This window comes from Neolamprologus multifasciatus, chromosome 11 (genome assembly GCF_963576455.1).
Source record: "Neolamprologus multifasciatus chromosome 11, fNeoMul1.2, whole genome shotgun sequence".
NCBI lineage: Eukaryota > Metazoa > Chordata > Actinopteri > Cichliformes > Cichlidae > Neolamprologus > Neolamprologus multifasciatus.
Genome location: NC_140449.1, coordinates 8739050 through 8756193, shown reverse-complemented (window position 1 = coordinate 8756193; position 17144 = coordinate 8739050). Strand labels below are relative to the sequence as shown.

General features: G+C 40.3%; 1 protein-coding gene across 1 annotated transcript in view; it reads left to right on the top strand.

The window, feature by feature from the left end:
* Positions 1-1617: 1617 nt before the first annotated feature.
* sntb1 (syntrophin, basic 1) overlaps positions 1618-17144 on the top strand; it is a 35491-nt gene continuing 19964 nt past the window's right edge. Inside the window, exon 1 of the mRNA XM_085178759.1 lies at positions 1618-3081. Coding sequence (XP_085034885.1) covers positions 2538-3081 — 544 coding nt within the window. The 5' untranslated portion in view covers positions 1618-2537. The remainder of the gene's footprint in view (positions 3082-17144) is intronic.

The following is a 17144-nucleotide window of genomic DNA, read 5'->3' as shown; positions in this document are numbered from 1 at the left end:
AATAATTTTTTGATAGGGTGCATCTCTATATGCATTCTCGAATATATAAATAATTTCTTCATTCCCAGTCGATAACTGGGGATGTTTTACAAAAAACCCCCCAAAAAACCCAGGTATCTCCCTTGCGTAGCTGTGGCTTTCAGAAGTGTCTCTGTGCCCTTGAAATGGTTTCCGCTACAGAATTACATGTATTAATAGGCCATACACAACAGTCATTCAGTAGAATTTAGATAATTTTTAATCTCCAAATTCTTTTCACTTTTTTTGTTGAAAAAAAAAATGCTTTATTTATTTATAGCATTATGCATCTTTCCTGGTCTTTAGCTTCCTATTTCTCAACTTGTCAGCTGAAACATGTTGCAGCTGACAGGTTTTTTTTAAACACAGCATCCATGCTTTTAAGGTCAAATAGGCCTAGTAGGGAGGATTAGCCTAGTAAAACTAGAGATGGATGATAAAGAAAAGCTGAAGAGAGATGGGGAAAAAGATATACCAAACTGAGCTTTACGAATGAGTGTGTGTGTTTTTCCCCCCTTGGGGCCATTGGTGGCCCTCAAGGAATAAATGATTCAATAAAAAGTCAAATAATAGTAATAATAATAAAAAAAACAAAGCTCAAAACAAGATCGGGACACACGTGCGTCCAGTAAGTCTTCATCTGACTGCTTCCCCCTCTTAATTATTGCCAGAAAGCCAGTTCACAGACCCACAACACAGAGCATGTGTGTTTGTGTGTAACCACACCTCTGTGCAGCTGCTCTCTGATGCACTGAAAATAAAATGTGCAATCAAGTCGCCGGGTGAGGAGGGACATAAAAAAGATTTATTAACACCTCTAAGTACCATCACCTTTAAAAAGATAGCACTCTCTCCCACTCTGTTTCTTTGTTTGTTTTGAAGGTCATTATCACAACAAAGATTGTACATTTCACGTGTCAGCTCATTTCCATATAAAAGTAAAAATCGCTTGTAGCTCCTACACCTCATTAAACTAAAAATATTCTTTGTATTTCTGTTGCAGTCTCTTGCTCACAATAAACAAGTTAATCGTGTCTTTAGTGCAGCTCAGTAGTAATGATCTGACATGGTTTTTAGGGCAGGCTCGTAGGGAAGCTTGTCTCCCACACTGCACAGCATTCCTACATATTTCCATAACTGAACAACTTTTAATGACACGTTTTAACTTAATCCTAAACACAAACTAGTTGTGCACATATGGCACAAAACCGAGGTAAAATACTCTACATTAGCAGTCTGCGGCCAAGTCATACATTCACTAAATCGCTAAAGAAGCTCTAGTATTTATTTAAAGGCGTCACCGGTAGGTGTCGTAGCAACATTTCTAATAGTTTAGTGTGACACTGTGGTCTACTTCAGCACTTGAGCAGCTGTGAGTAATATCCACAGCCAGACAGCTGCGGAGCTAAAGACGTTTACATTAAACATTTTCTTGTTCTCAATATTCCAGCTTTTACTGACATGCAGTCAGGAGCCGGTGATGAGATGAAACTGATTTTGTCTCAGCCTCACTGTCAGTCACTCACTAGACTTGAACACAGAGGTTGAGCCTGTGAAGAAAGGTCCGCCTGACCAGCGATGCTCCGGTCACTATGCTGACATCTCCAGCTGCGCTCTCAAGGTCTGAGCTGACTGACTTTTTTTTTCAGCTTTCTGGATCGTGTGTGATTGACAGGGCGTAAGGACGTCCTTTGGAATAATAGTAGACAAAGCAAAGCCTTAGAGGGAGGCCTTCCTTGACAGAGTTTCAGAGAAAAACGTGCTCCCTCTCTTCTTTCGTTCTTCGAAACAACAAAACCCGCACAGGCGCATTCCTGTACGCGCGTAAAACCTTCTCACCTCACCCACGGAAAAACGGGCTATCGTAGAAGACTGGAACCCACTAGACACTTGGAAGACTAGAAATTAGTTCTAGTCATATATATGATTCTTCTTCTTATTAATATTATTTAAATATGTCTTTAGAAATCTACCGCCGTGGAAAAAATGCAAATTTTCCGTGACTTCCGTTCCATCTTACCCAAGAGCGCACAAAACAAAAAATATTCTACTCCACAAATTACATTTTCTTTTCCTGCCAGTGTAAAAGATTCGTAAAGCCCACTCTAACATGACAGTAGTGTAGGCACACATCATGGTAGTCTTGCCGGTTCTGAATTAGCTGGAATAGATGAGAAGTGGATTTTTGCCTAATCTTGTTTACCTCTGCACTGGTTAGCGTGTTTTACAAGAAGTTGGCAAATGATGTACACATTTTGTACAAGCGGGATCTGGAGATGGGATCGGCTGACGGCGGGGGGAGGAAAACTCCACCCAGCAGATAGGATCTTGGGCAGGCAGAGCGGAGGGGGAGTTTGCGCTGAAAGAGCTCGGGCTGGTCGGACGGGACGCTCGATATAAGTCCTGCAGAAAACTTCAGAGGGGGCAAAGTCCAGCCCGGGCGTGAGGGAGATAGGGTGGAACTTGCGAGCGCGCTGGGAACTAAATCACATGTGATTTTTTACAGAAATGCTCCAAAGATGGCGGTGGTAGTAGCGACTGGAGTTCCGATTGGCTCTGGAGTGCAAAAAAGTGGATTTGTGGAGGTTTTGGTGCGAGAGCAGTGGCACAAAGTTTTGGTCAACTTGAACGAGGAAGCGCTCACGTTAAGCTGTGAGAGCAACGTTAACGAGAGTGTCGATGACAATGTCAACTCTAACGGCGTTACCAACGGATCTTACCATGACAACAGTAATACCAACTCCAACAATGGCCCCCAAACTGTGCGCACCGCGTTCACGGACCTCCCGGAGCGGGTACCCGAAGCGATCGCCAACAAAAAGCGGTGCGTCAAGGTGACCAAGCAGGAAGTCGGGGGACTCGGGATTAGCATCAAAGGAGGGAAGGAGAATAAGATGCCCATCCTCATAAGTAAAATATTCAAGGGGCTCGCTGCGGACCAGACCCAGTCTCTGTATGTGGGGGACGCGATCCTGTCCGTGAACGGTATGAACCTGCGGGACGCGACCCACGACGAGGCTGTGCAGGCGCTGAAACGAGCCGGGAAAGAGGTGACTCTGGAAGGTAAGGCATACTGGAGAGGAGGCATGTGAGAGGATAAAAGGATTAGAGGAACACCTGAAAGAGAGGTAGAGGTCGGGGAACCTTTTATTGATTGACTAGGTTACGGGTTGTTTTTTGGAAGCCCCTGAGAGTGTTTGTGCAAGTACAGATTTTATTTAGTGAAAGAGTGAAAAGCGTACCCCGACGGTAACATATCCCACATCAGTTTGTGTGTCAGTTTCTCAAATGTTGCGTAATATTTTTGGGATGCCCATAGACTCACTCAAAGACGTGAGGAGAGCAGTGCTCCTTCACTGAATGACACCTGTAATGTCGGAAGAACCTCTGGCTCCACATGGTTGCCTTTTTAGACTTAGGTTTCTCGATCATGTCCATTAGACACATTTTTTTATTTTCTACTTTCCAGTTAATTACAATCACTTGTCACTCACTTGTTACATCAATAGAATGTGCAGGAAAAAAGAAAAGAACCGGGAAAAACACTGCTTCCACTTTGACCTCTGCTGTAGGATGTAATTTATTTTCCATTAAAGAAGAGAGGTGCTGGTTGTTATACCCGGGAAAGTAAATATTATTCCAGCAGCCGATATTAATTCACCCTGTTTATATCAAATTAGATTGCAGTCACTTTGGTCTTGAACAACACTGGCGTTTGGTGCTGTTTCATTACATAATTTGGAAACAGGTTACAGCCTGATTGCCTTTTGCAGAAAAGAATAATTGAGATTAAGGAAATAGGTATTATGCAACTAGATGTGCCATGGGACAATCATGCAACATCAAACTCATTTCTTTTCCCTTCCTCTGGCCTTTTTTGCTTCCTCAAATGTGCAGCCTGTTCATTTTTTTTTTACAGTTGCTTTCAGCTAAAAGATCAAGATGTAGATCAAGATTAGGCTGTGGGTAGCCACACTGAGAAAGGTGAAGACCATTTTACTACACACACACACACACACACACACACACACACACATACACGCACACACATTCCTTCATACAGGAAACTGTTGCACATAAGTGCCTACTTCTCAGTTCTTTAATTCCAGTCCCTAAGAGGACTCTTGGACCCAAGACAATGAGAACAAAGTGTTACTCTCTCTCTCTCTCTCCCATACACACGTGCACACGACTCTCTCTCATCTCAGATACACAAACACGGTGATCACCCTCCTCATGGGGACATGCTGGTCCCAGCTGAAAACTGTATCACAATCTGAAAGAAGGGCAGAGGAGTTTGGAGCAGAGGAAAGTGAAGAGAGAGAAAAATGAGGGGTATAAGAGCATTTAATGGGAGACTGAGTGGATGAGAGACTGAAACAGAAGGACGGTTAACAAGAGGTTTAAAGAGGCTGAAATAAAGATTACTGTGAGGGTTCGTATTTTCACAGTAACTGCTACTTAAGAGAGATAATTTGCACGTGAGAAATTGGGTAACACATGAAGGTGTTGCACGGCAAAATGGCATCAATTAGTCAAATGTAAAGTAAAATCGAATGAATAGTGATATGTCAAACCTAAATATCAGCACCATTTTATTTTATTCTTGAGTGGGAGCCACCTTGAAAAGATTTGAGAGAGGCAGACTGTATCGTATGAGGAAAGAGATCAAGACGAAACATCTGATGTGTCTTTTAGGAGATCGTACCTGTCCCGTGGGAATAGAGTGTGCTGGTGCAATTTGTCTGCAAATGTGCAAAAAGATTTGTACGTGGATGTTTGTAATCTGTGTATCCTTTACTAAAGCACCAACAAGGCATCTTGGAAACTCATTACGAAGGACGGATTTGGCTGAAAATAGGCAGCAGCTACTTCCCTCCGCTTCACACAGCTGTGAGAGGGCAGCAGTTTGACCCACTGAGAACAATGGTTCAAGCCCTGATGTCAGAGAGCCTCCTGCTTTAGTTAAAGAGTCCTCAGAGACTCTTGGTAGGCTCTGTTCTTTGCTCAGTATGCAGTCAGACAAACCAAATGGGAATCTCTATAAAGAGATCAGTAAAGGCTCTGCACCACAAAACTCCTAGCAACTGCAACCGGTGATGTTATGGTGGTCTGTTGAAGGACTGATCAACAAATGGCACTTTTAGAGATGATTGTCGAAGTTTGTGCCACAGAATTTTATTTTTGGAGTGTCTGCTTTGTGCTGTGTAGTGCAGCTGGATGTTTGCACTCAAGATTGTTTGCAGATGAGGTTCACTTAGAACACTAATCTGTCACTGTTATCGGTAATTTGACAAGGCCAAGGCCTATTATTTCTTGTTTGTGATCATGATTACAACTACTGGTCTCTTTTTGACAGCGCTCATTGGACTGAGCAGTACTCAGAACAGTGGTAACGTCCAAGAAACTGAGTGAAGGTCTAAGAAGGAGAATTGTAGATTGGAAGGTTTCTTGGAGACATTTAAAAACTTCAAGCAGTTGTATGTAAATACAAGTTTCAGATCTGTCACCACTTTGCCAAGGTCTGGAAGAAGACCCAAACTGTCAGCCTCAGATGAGAGGAGAAAACCCAGGAACCACCAAACCTGCCATGAGCTGCAAGCTGCTGAAACACCAGTTGCACTGTCCACAAGTGAAACAAATTTTACGCTAATTTTACACTTTAAACTTGGAGTGTCTGCCTTGTGCTGCGCAGTGCAGCTGGATGTTTGCACTCAAGATTGTTTGCAAACGAGATCAGCTTAGAACACAGTTTAATTGGTCACCTTTAAATACCCACCTGCGGCAGGTCACCGTGATAAAGGCCAGAGTTTTGGTTTGTAGCGCGCTGTGTTCACAGAAGACATTTTGACATGTCACAGCAAGAAAAGCAAAGCATAAGAAAAATAATCCTATATGTAATTATAGCTGCATGAGCATGAGAAATACCAGGGCCCTGAAACGGGGGCGGCTACATGGAATTTACCATTCATTATTTTTATTGTTTACACCTTTACTTGCGCCAGTGCAACACATCAAAATGTCTTCTGCAAAAGAGCTAATGGACAGGTGTGCAGAGGTGAGAAAGAAGGCAGGGTTCATGTTCACAAGCTTCTTTTTCTGTTCACTTTAACAACACTGAGTGGAATACCATGAATGCCTTTGAGGGAACACTGTTTACCCGTTTGAATGATTCATGTTGTACAGATAAAGACAGCAAACAGACACAGAGTCCTTCCACAGATTTGAACCAGTGGGGTGCTGGATGGCAAGTGTTTGTTTTTTCCGTCTTGCGTTATTTATTTGTCTACTGCTGTAAATGTGCTTTCTAAATAAACCTCCCTTCACTTGACTCTTCCCCAACACACTTTTTTTTAGATGTGATCGGATGTCACATTTTGTCAGACAGTTTGCTTGAAGTGCACTGAGCCCTTACATGACGCTGAGGGATTCTCCCGTGCCCTCCGTCAGCAAACATAGGTCTTAATCTGCCTCCTCTCACATCATCAGGGCTCTATAGAAAACCTCTGAAATACCCTGTGTGGCAACATCACGGATGTGAACCCTTTTACCTCTCAGCGTTAACTACAATAAGAATTTTATGGTCCCTGTACTGTGTTTTTTGTTTTCTTTCTTATGTTTTCTTTTTAAAATGTTTTTATGCAGTGATGATTGACACTTCAGTCCAATCATGTGGGTGTTAAAGTTGACTCATGCCTCAGCTTAAGATGCTTAAGATGAAAAGAGATGAGAAGAATTATTTTGGAGAAAAACACGTCAATTCACTCGTCTCTGTAAATATAACAGAATAGTTTAACCCTATAATAGATGGTAGGTGGGGAAAAAAGATTATTTATTTTAAGACATATATGTATTAATTTAAGTATTCATGTGATCAAGTGAAAATTAAGGATAAATATATTACTCCTGATGTCAGATTACAGCTAAGATGTAAATTGGAGTAATTATGTAACTAGGTTGCTGGTGCGATACCTGGTTCCTCTGATCTATATATCAAAGTGTCCTATGGCAGGATACTTAACCCCAAATTGCTCCACAATGCATCCACTGGTGTTATTGTGTGCATGTGTGTGATAAAGTGCTGTATGAATGTCTGTGGGAAGGGCTTAGTGTGGCTTGTAGTGTAAAAGTGTCTTAAGGGATCAGCAAGACTATAAAAGTGCCATTATAAATAACATTTTTCACTGACCTCAGAGCAATAGGATGTTCTATTAACTTGACTATTTTAGAAGCTGCCAACACTTTAAGATGTTTAAAAATTACGTAATAACAGTTAAACAATTCTCAGAAGCTTCCATCCACTCATCGTGGGCATGAATGTATATTTACATATACTTAAATCTTTTAATTAGTGGTGCTGAAGGTCGTCTAACTTGACAAGGCTTATTCATTTCTTGTTTGTGATCATGGTTGACTACAACCAGCGCTCATTGGACTGACCAATACTCAGAACAGTGCAAAAGACCAAGAAACTGGGTGAAGATCTAAGAAGGAGAATTGTAGAGGTCTGGAAGAAGACCCAAACTGTCAGCCTCCGATGAGAGGAGAAAACCCAGGAACCAACCAGCCTGCCATGAACTGTGAGCTGCTGGGACACCAGTTGCACTGTCCACAAGTGAAACAAATTTTACACTATCACTGTCACAGTTCATATCATCATGGGAAAATCAAAATCAATATTTTTATGATCAGAGGAAACTAATATTGAGCTGTTTGGCCTCAATGACAAGAGCTATGCTTGTACATTTAGCTTGTACAGTAATCTAAGAATACTGTACAAGCTGTCGTGCATGGTGTTGGTAGCATCATGCACTGTTTTTGCTGCTGTTACTGCACATTTAGTGAAATAATAAATAATTTAAGGTGAAACTCTTAAGCTTCACCTTAAATTAGCAGCTAGATGGTTGAAACGTGGACACAACTGGGTGTTCCCATAGGACAAAGATTCCAAACACACATCAAAACTGTTTTTTGGAAAGGATAAAGCGACCCCAACCCTATTGAACATTTCAGAACTGGCTTTAAAGCTTGGTCCATGCAAGCAAACCAGTCCATTTACACGTCATAAATTCAACGTTGTGCACCCAATTCATGTTTTTAAAGTCATTAAAGATACATGTTATATAATCATTCCAACCTGGAAAAATAGTTCAAAGAAGTCATTAAAAGCCAAAAATTACACGTATGTGATGAGTGTATGTAAACTTCTGACCACAACTGTAATTACTAGAGGTATAAAGAGTCTTAGAATAATTGTTCTGTTCGCTCCTTAATTTTTATCCTCTGATTTGTCTTTGTGGTATTTCTTTTTTTAGGTTTTGTCTTTTTTTAATGGGAGATCTTGATGTAATAAATATAAACTCCTTTATCCTGATGCATTTCCTGTTCACCCTTTAACAGCTTTAACCTGATATTAATCAACACCTGACTACATGGCTAACAGAGCAGTCATTTTGACTTGAACTAGCAGGTAACATTAAACTGTGTATTTCATCATAAAGCTTGCCTAACATATCAGTAGTGTCCCTGCAGCTACAGTGATTCCTCAATTCATCTTTGTAGCATCATCCAGTGTCTGGCTTCAGTTTATCCACCAGGCTGAGCATTTCAAGTAGCTTATAAGGAACGTTTACATCTTCTCTAACAAGTCTTATTACCCACTGCAGTGCAGTGGGCAAAACCTCAGTCTAAAAAACACAAGTGTATGTAGAGAGACAGGTCAGTTTCTACTAAATTGGGACAGTTTGGGGAAAATCTTCCCTTTAGATCAGTCGTTTATATACAACTGGTCATCAACATCGAGATTAATGTGTTTTTAAATTACCTTGTTTGGAGAAGCATAAATTCTAGTCTGGCAAGCGCAATATTTATATTCTGCACTTGAGCAAATAATGCTTAGTATTTATTCAGAGTGCTTTGTTGAAAAATGCAGTTCCTGATTAAAACGGATCAGTGAATTTTCGTCAGATCAAAACAAGTCCTATGCAAATAGGTGCAGATCTTAATTTAGAAAGTGGCTGCCCCGCTGTTTGATTCACACATTTCACTTCTGTTTTCCCCCTGAATCATGTGCTGACTTATTTTGCAACCAGTGGCACTGGTTGCAAAATAAGTCAGCTTGCATAGAAATCCGCAGTGCATGTGCACAAACCCAGGATTCATCAATATTTTGTTAGTTGAATCTGTTTGTACTCTGCGAACAAACTACCTCTTTGTGAGTAAAACAAACAGTAAAGCAGGGTATGGTTGAGGCTATGGCTACTTTATGATTAATACGCCACTACCACAGAGGTACGCAGTGTCCTCTGGTACTCCCCTTGATTTGTTCCTTCCTTTTGTTCATCTTTTAAATACAGTCTGTGGAGAAAACTTATGGTACCCAATTTAAACTTATTGTTAAACACGGTACTTGCACGATGTGTTAAATGAATGCAGCACAAATAAAAAGTTTGTTTTCTTAAGTTGAGGACCAACTGTTCACCCTACAAAAACATTATTATCTAAAGAAATGCAGATAATGGGTTACACAAGGGCACCATAAAGACACACAACTCCTATTTAACAAGTTTAATTGGTAGTATTTTTTTTGTATTTTAATTAATAGTATATTTACTAACAGAACCATTGCACGCAGCTGAGTGCATGCAAACAAATATAGGCAACCTTCCCATTGGAAGCATGTTAAGAATAAAAAGTCAGAAAACAATGGAACACCTGCCACACTTCACTTCAGCCACGGGAAATGAGTCGGTGTCCTGTAAGCTCTCCTGTTGAGCCTTTAACAAGCCAAAGCTGTCATCACCTGACATCTGGAAGTGTGTGTGCGTGCGTGCGTGCTGCTGTCAGCAGTGTGATGCAGCGTGCGCGTGTGTGTCTGAATGAGCATCTGTCTGCTTGTGTGCATTCGTGCGTGCCATCAATTTAAATCATCAGCGTTGTTGTCTAGACCAGTGAGAGTCGATATATTGCTGAGTGTGTGTGGAAAGAGAAGAGCGCGAGTCAGCGTGTCTACCAGCTGACTGTTTATGTCATTAGAGAAAATATTATCTCCTTCAATACAGCTTGTGGAGGCTGACTCAGAGCGGATGACTGTGATGATAATAACAGCAACTGTGGCGTTGTACTTGTGGTTGTGGCGGTGGAGATAATAGATTGAATCATTCATTCCTCTCCTGTGTGAGTGTTTTATAGAGATAAAACAAAAGCAGCGACCCGGCGCTGACACTCATCTGTTTTTCCGGCTGGCTCTGTTTGGAAAAAACACAAACTTTTCTTCTCCAGGTGTAATCATTGTGTTTATGTGCATTATGTTTATTTTAGCCTAGTTTCCTTGTGATGGTGAGGACAAAACAGATTTTTTTATTATAGTGGAGAAGAAGCACATCAATTTAGTCCTTACATTAGGATTTTTAAAGGAGTGACCAAAAATGACACGTTAGAGTCTATTAATCATGCAGCACCGCAGACTTCTGTTGAACGTATGAGGCAGTAGGCTTTTGTCAAACCCACCATCTGTTCAGTCTGTGGTTTTGGTTTTTAGTAGGTCTAGTTGTTTGTATTGCCATTTGTGGAAATGGGGGAAAATGTAGAATATAGTTCTAATTGAAAGATTCCTGTTAATTAAATATTTGTCATATGTTTCGCTTTAGTGAGTAATGGAAAGTTAATTTACCGGCAAACAATATTTGTCGATTTTTAGATAAAGGCTCTCTTTAGAGTTGTTGTACTGTTTATGTGAGTATTAGAACAGTTTAAGGGGAAATCCTGCACTTTGACCACTGCTATGCGGTGGCAGTGGGCGTTTCAAACATTTGGCTCCTGAGCCTCATGCAGCTCTCTAGTGGATCAAAAAAAATTGTATGAACAGTAATACGATACTAATTAACGGTTGTTTATTGTATTATTTTAATATTTTATCAAATATTGCTTCAAGTTATTCTTAATTGGTAGTAGTGAAACTACTTGAAATAGATTAGACATGCGTAGAAGAGAGAGAGTGCGTATATCGTACAATGGAGGAAAAGAGGAAGACAACAGAGAAGATTCATGAATGCAGTGAAGGACAGCAAAAGGGTTGAAGTGACAGAGCAGGATGTGTATCCTATACATATGTCTAGCCCGTGTGACTATTTTTGAGTCCCCCTACCTATGGATTCCAAATCCCCCCCAAAATAAATGCTGCAGAGAAAAACCTGCAATTTAACAGCCTGTGAACAAACTTGTTTTAACTTTGCTTTCACTCCCAACACTGTCGGTGTATTGGTGTGCTCTGGCTGGAGTTTGTTCAAAATTAAATTAAATTTTTAAGCTAATGGGATCTTATTGGGATTGTATTTTATTCATTGTCAATCTAAACTCCTCCTAAGACCCGAACTTTTCCACATCATGCATTTTTATTTCTCTTTGATATTTGGGCTGATTGGGACTTGATGAATGTAAAAACAAAGAAGTACCAGATTTATTTTTATTTTTTTTACCTAATTTCTGTTCGTAAGGAAAATGAGAACCACATATGAGGATATTCATTTAAAATTTTGATAGAACAGCAGCATTATAATGTCCTGGTAAGTGGATACCAGGCAATTGTAGAGCAAGATTTAGTATTTTGGTCTAAATAACCTAAAATGTGATGTCCACATATGTGGACACCAGGTCCTAGGAGGTTAAATTTGACTAAATGACACCAAAACAGATGGGACTCATACTTACCTGCGTTGCTTCATATCTACAGTGCTTTAAAGTGAGACATGTTAACATGTTTTATAGAAAGTGTCTCAAAAATTGCTTTTCTGATAGTAAAGATTGTCGACTCCTGCCTTAGATGAACAAGTATCTGTAAATTAGTAAAAAGTTGTTTAACTTCCAGTTTAAATGCATTTACTTATTTTTTATCATTGTCTTAGTGTCTTCAAAATCATTGTCTACCACTGTGAAAACAGGATCTGAGGAATCGTGTGTTGCTGTTTTAAGACATAGTCTGCATATAAGTCATTTGCACTGTTTCCACTTCAGAGCTGGAAAGTGAGGCCTTAATCACACCGAGTCGTCGTCTTCTTCTTCCAAACGTCATGGCACAAAATGTGTCATCTGGAAGAGCATCTTTCAGCCTCAGCTGATTCACTGTCTGTGTGTGTGGAGGTGATTCCTGAGCCAAGACCAAACTGAAAGCCCAGTTCTTGGTCACGCTGAATGGCTGGTTAACATTACCACACAAGTTGTCGGGGTTTCACAAGTTATTATGTGCTTTATTGTTTGCGCTGTTGAAGGGAGGTAGTTGTGGATTGTCAGTGTAGTCCTTTCAGTACTCTCTACAGAACTCCCAGTAATACGTTTAATCCTCTTAAAAAGCCAAAGTCTTTTGTCTAAACACAGCAGTAATGGGGTATTTGAAAAGTGAAAGCATGCATGAGATTACAACAGGTATACCAGTGACCTGGCACTATTTTGAAGCTGTTATTTATATTAGTTTTTACGCTTCAAGCATGGAAGTTAAACTGTGACCATATTTCTCTTGTTTTCTACAGCTTCCATCATCTCAATGTTATAGACACGGTCAGCCTAGAATTGCTAACCAGTTTTCCTTTATAGAATAATAAGCTGAATACTCACTGCACTCCTTACTTGATAGCTGCATGCATGAATCTGAGCTAAAAGAGTTTGCAAAGATCACACTTTTTGATGCAAAACTTGCAACCCCACAAAGTGACTGTGTTCTGGATCCTCCTGCTCACACTTTCATCCTCTGAAGCTTTGTTTTTTTGTTTTTTTTTAAACTTGCTAGCTGTCATAATTCAGGGGAAGTGCTTTATAGGTAAATTCAAATTTTTGATAATAATATCTGCTAAATGGGTGTAGGTTTGTTATCTTTAACATTCAGGTTAATGTTTAATGTAATTTCAATGCAAGTTTCTTGTGTCCCGAACACACACTGTGGTGTCCACATCCTCTGCATTTGCACCTGCTCATTTGCATTTTTTTTTTTTTTGGCAAATAAGTCTTCGAGCGCTCCTTTTGTGCTCCTTTCTCTTTCTTATTTCTTTCGTACTCTCTACTGTGCATCACTCAGACTACACTATGCCTAATTCCCTCACTCCTGCAGTAAATATCATATTTACATCGATCCATTCGCTTTTGCTTATCCTTTTCAGGGTCGCGGGGGGCGCTGGAGCCTATCCCAGCTGTCATAGGGCGAGAGGCGGGGTACATCCTGGACAGGTCGCCAGTCTGTCGCAGGGCTAACACACAGAGACAAACAACCATTCGCGCTCACATTCACTCCCGCATTCACACCTATGGGCAATTTAGATTAATCAATTAACCTATCTCCACAGGTTAACTCATATTTACAGCACGATAACTAAATCATTAAGTTCAGTATTACATATAGAAGTACTCTTTAATCTGTTAGTACCAGATCTCTTGTGTTGTAACATCATCGGCGGTATTTTAAAATGTGACATTTTAGCAAATGCCTTTCAGGTGTCTTTTATATAAATATGCTCTTCGGAAAGTTGATTAGAAAAGTGTTGAACTTGGTGTCAGTTCATGGTCAGTGAGTAAGCATACCTATGCACATTTCACGTTTCTTTAACCTGCTGTTAAGGTAGTATTGGAATCTTTGAAATATTGGCCAACATCTTACAAAAAGGTGCCCCGAGGGTGGATTTGTAAGGGCCTTTTGTGCTGCTGTAGTATCCAGGTACAAGAGGAAAAGGCCTAATTCTACAGTCAGAGGAGCGTCTCTTTTTTTTCTACCTCTTTAGTCTGGTTTGGCCTCTTTCCAGCTTTTACCAGTCTACTTTCACTTCCGCAGCTTTAATGAGTGTTTTTTTCTCTCCTTTGGTGCACTTTCTCACAAAACAAAAAGTACATTTGAAGCATATAGTAGTAAATGCAATGACTTCAAACCCCATTAAGTACCGTTAAAGACCATTAAATAAAAAAAAGAGACGAGACAGCTACAGTAATTACACTTAATGTTATAGACCAGAAAGTGTGTGTTTGTCAAGAGGGTTGGGACGGACTGAAGAGTGTGTGTTTGTCGTTGTGTATTCATTGTGAAGGTCTAACAGTCAAGAAGAAATTGAGTGCATCAGCTGTAAAAATGTGTAAGTAATGGATCGTGTACAGTTTCTATTAAGCGAAGAGCGTTTGAATCATCAAAAGAAGTCAATGACTCCACTGGTGGGTCGAACAGCTGTTTTGATGCATTGAGGCATCTGCATCAATGACTGCTGTAACTGCAAAATACCTCGGAGAATGGTAATCATACCACTACTACTACTAATAATAATAAAAAAAGATTTATCTGCACATGGGTGAGCAAGGATGAGCTGGAAAGTGGAAAATAAAATCAAGTAGATGGGAAGTGTAGCCTCTCGTTTGAATCTCTTTAGTTTGACTTATGTAACAGCAAACCGGCTCATAGACTCCTCTCAAATAATGGCTCCAGTAGTATGAGCCCTATCCTTTTCAAGCTCTTCTCCAGCTATTGAGGTTATTGCACAGAGCTGGGGCTGTAATGGGATAGAAACACGACCCAAGGGAATGCACACAGATGTACACACTTACAGTGTAATGACTGCACGGACTGTACCCCTTTTTATTTTCCCCTCCACTGGAAACACTTAGAGCTCTATTTCTAGGAATGGGGATTCTTTGTAAATGTTAACTGCAAGCAAATCATCAACTAAACATTATGTTTTTACAGTAGATGGGTGGCATGTCTTTTTTTTCTGCTCAGAGAGTGGACTGTAAATTTGTAACCAGGGTATCAGCTGTTTGGGTAGATAATAATAAAAGTTTTGTGTATGGTGTGAAATTAACGGGTAAGTTGTTAGGATTGTGCTACATGTTTGTGTCTGAAAATCATCAGATGGATTCATCTTGCTTCGTGCTGTCTTTACAGTCACGTTCTCTACCAGCGTCAGAAACTGACACAGAGCAAAAGACGCCTAGCTGATCAACCGCAGGCCTTGTGGTTTCTGTGTGGTGTACATGCTTTCACAGTTATTTTTTAAGGAGGTATGATTTAGGCACAGTGCTGTGGGTAGGCCCATTAGAAAGGTGTGATTATATATGTGTTTTGTTTTTTTAGCCTGAGCCCAAATACCAAGTCTAAACTTTCAAACTGACTTTTAAAGGAATGCAGAGGGAGCGAAATGCATCCTCACAGTGCAGGAATGGCTGTACTAAGATGCTCAGCAAAATGCCACAAGTCACGAATTTGATGTTCTGCTGCAGCTTTGTGATGTTTGCAGAACAAAGTATGAGGCAGACGGTCTCTGTGCTGCTGTCTAATCACAAAAGTCAGTCTCAGTCTTTCAGACTTTTACTTCTTCCCTTTTTTATTAATATCCTTCGAGTTAATACACTTAACACAAAGCAGAAGTGGTTGTCCTTATTTGACTGCGCTGGATTTGATCTATTCGGTCCTTTGATTTCAACAAAAGTATCAACCTTTTTTTTTTTTTTCTTCAAGCTGTTTTAATCTGATCTGACGGTGTGGGTTATTCTACTGTGCAATTAGATCACATCGTATCTGTACGTCCATTGAGGACACTCTTACATCATCCCTGTCTTCTCCTCTGTGTTATGTGCCTCTGTGTTATGAGCCTATCATCCCTAATTTACAGGTTGGAGGTTAGGCTTGTTATACCATCCCGTAGTGCTCAATAGTGCTTCTACCAAGAATAGTTCACATGCTGGATTACAAATGCCACCAGCCATATGCCAATTATATGCAGCTGTACTGCGAGATATGCCAATTAGACATCCAGGCCATAATAAGGATTTAGAGTATTCAGGACATAGAAAGCAATCTGTGCACCCACTTTATCTCCGACTCCCTATTTCTGTCTTTCACTGTAACATGTGTTCAGCCTTCTTTTCTCCTCCTCTCAAAGAGGAGGACATGTGGAATTTAAAATGAGTATCAGTATGACTCGTACAAGTAAAGCTGTGTGTTTTCCTGGATTTGGCGTTTCTCAGATAGCCCAGCGGCGTCGGCCGTGGATCTTGAAGTGACTCAGTGGTGCCAGTGCTGCCAGCAGCAGCAGGGACGATGGGGCAAATCAATACGTTTCAACAAATTGAGAGCTGAAGAGGCACTTGATTTTGTTGACAACAACCACCGCAGTTAAATGGCATGTTGACATTTGCTGTTATCAAGTGGCAGCGCAGAGGGCCACTTAATTATTACAGGAACATGTATCACTGTTTTTCCACTGAGCTTCCTGCTGTCTGTGGAGCAAAACGTGTATTGCTTTATCAGAACACTCTGTGGACAATAGTCGTCTTTAGAGATGACATTATTCAGTGGACACTGAATATTCTAGTGAGGGAGCATCTGAAGTGGCCTTCTATCGTGCACTCCAGAGCACATGTGCAAAGTAACTGATTTGATTCTCCTCCTTCTGATTTTAACGGGTGAACAAAAACGTATTGGACAGATGATTGTAAAACTACACACAGGAAATATATGGTGAGGGCGTGACGCAGCAGGTCTGAGGCTGTAATCGATCTATTTAACCGCCACTGCATGATGCGGACATGAAAAAGACTTGTGGTCCTAAGTTTTATTACTATCAGAGGCAAGTTTCTGTAATCTGTACACCCTCCTGGGTCTCTGACAAGCATCATTAATGCACAGATATGTTGCTGAAAATTGCTTTTCTGCTGCCGCCCCGTGAAAGTCTGTGCTTAACAAACACTTCAGTGGTATTATAAGTAAAACAGTTTCAATGTTGGCTGTGCATGTGAACATTTGTGGTGTCCCCACTTCCTTCCTCTGCGTCATGACAGATACAGACTACCTTCAAAACAACAAGGTTTGTTAATTGCTGCTGAAGCACATATGGATTTTACATTATGAGTATCTGCAAGGCTGTAAGGTCAAACGTGTTGGGATTTTAATTGGCCTTTGTATTAAATGAGGTTACAACCCTGCCAGCAAAAGAACAGCCTCGTTGTTATACATGTAGCCTTTTTTCATTTTAATATGTATTTTTGTAAAAGTATATATATTTATACGAATTAAGGGTTTTATAAATCATTTATACTGTTTAGAGTGTGCAAAGACAAATAGGCGTCACTATAGCATATAAATATGAACCATTTTATCTACA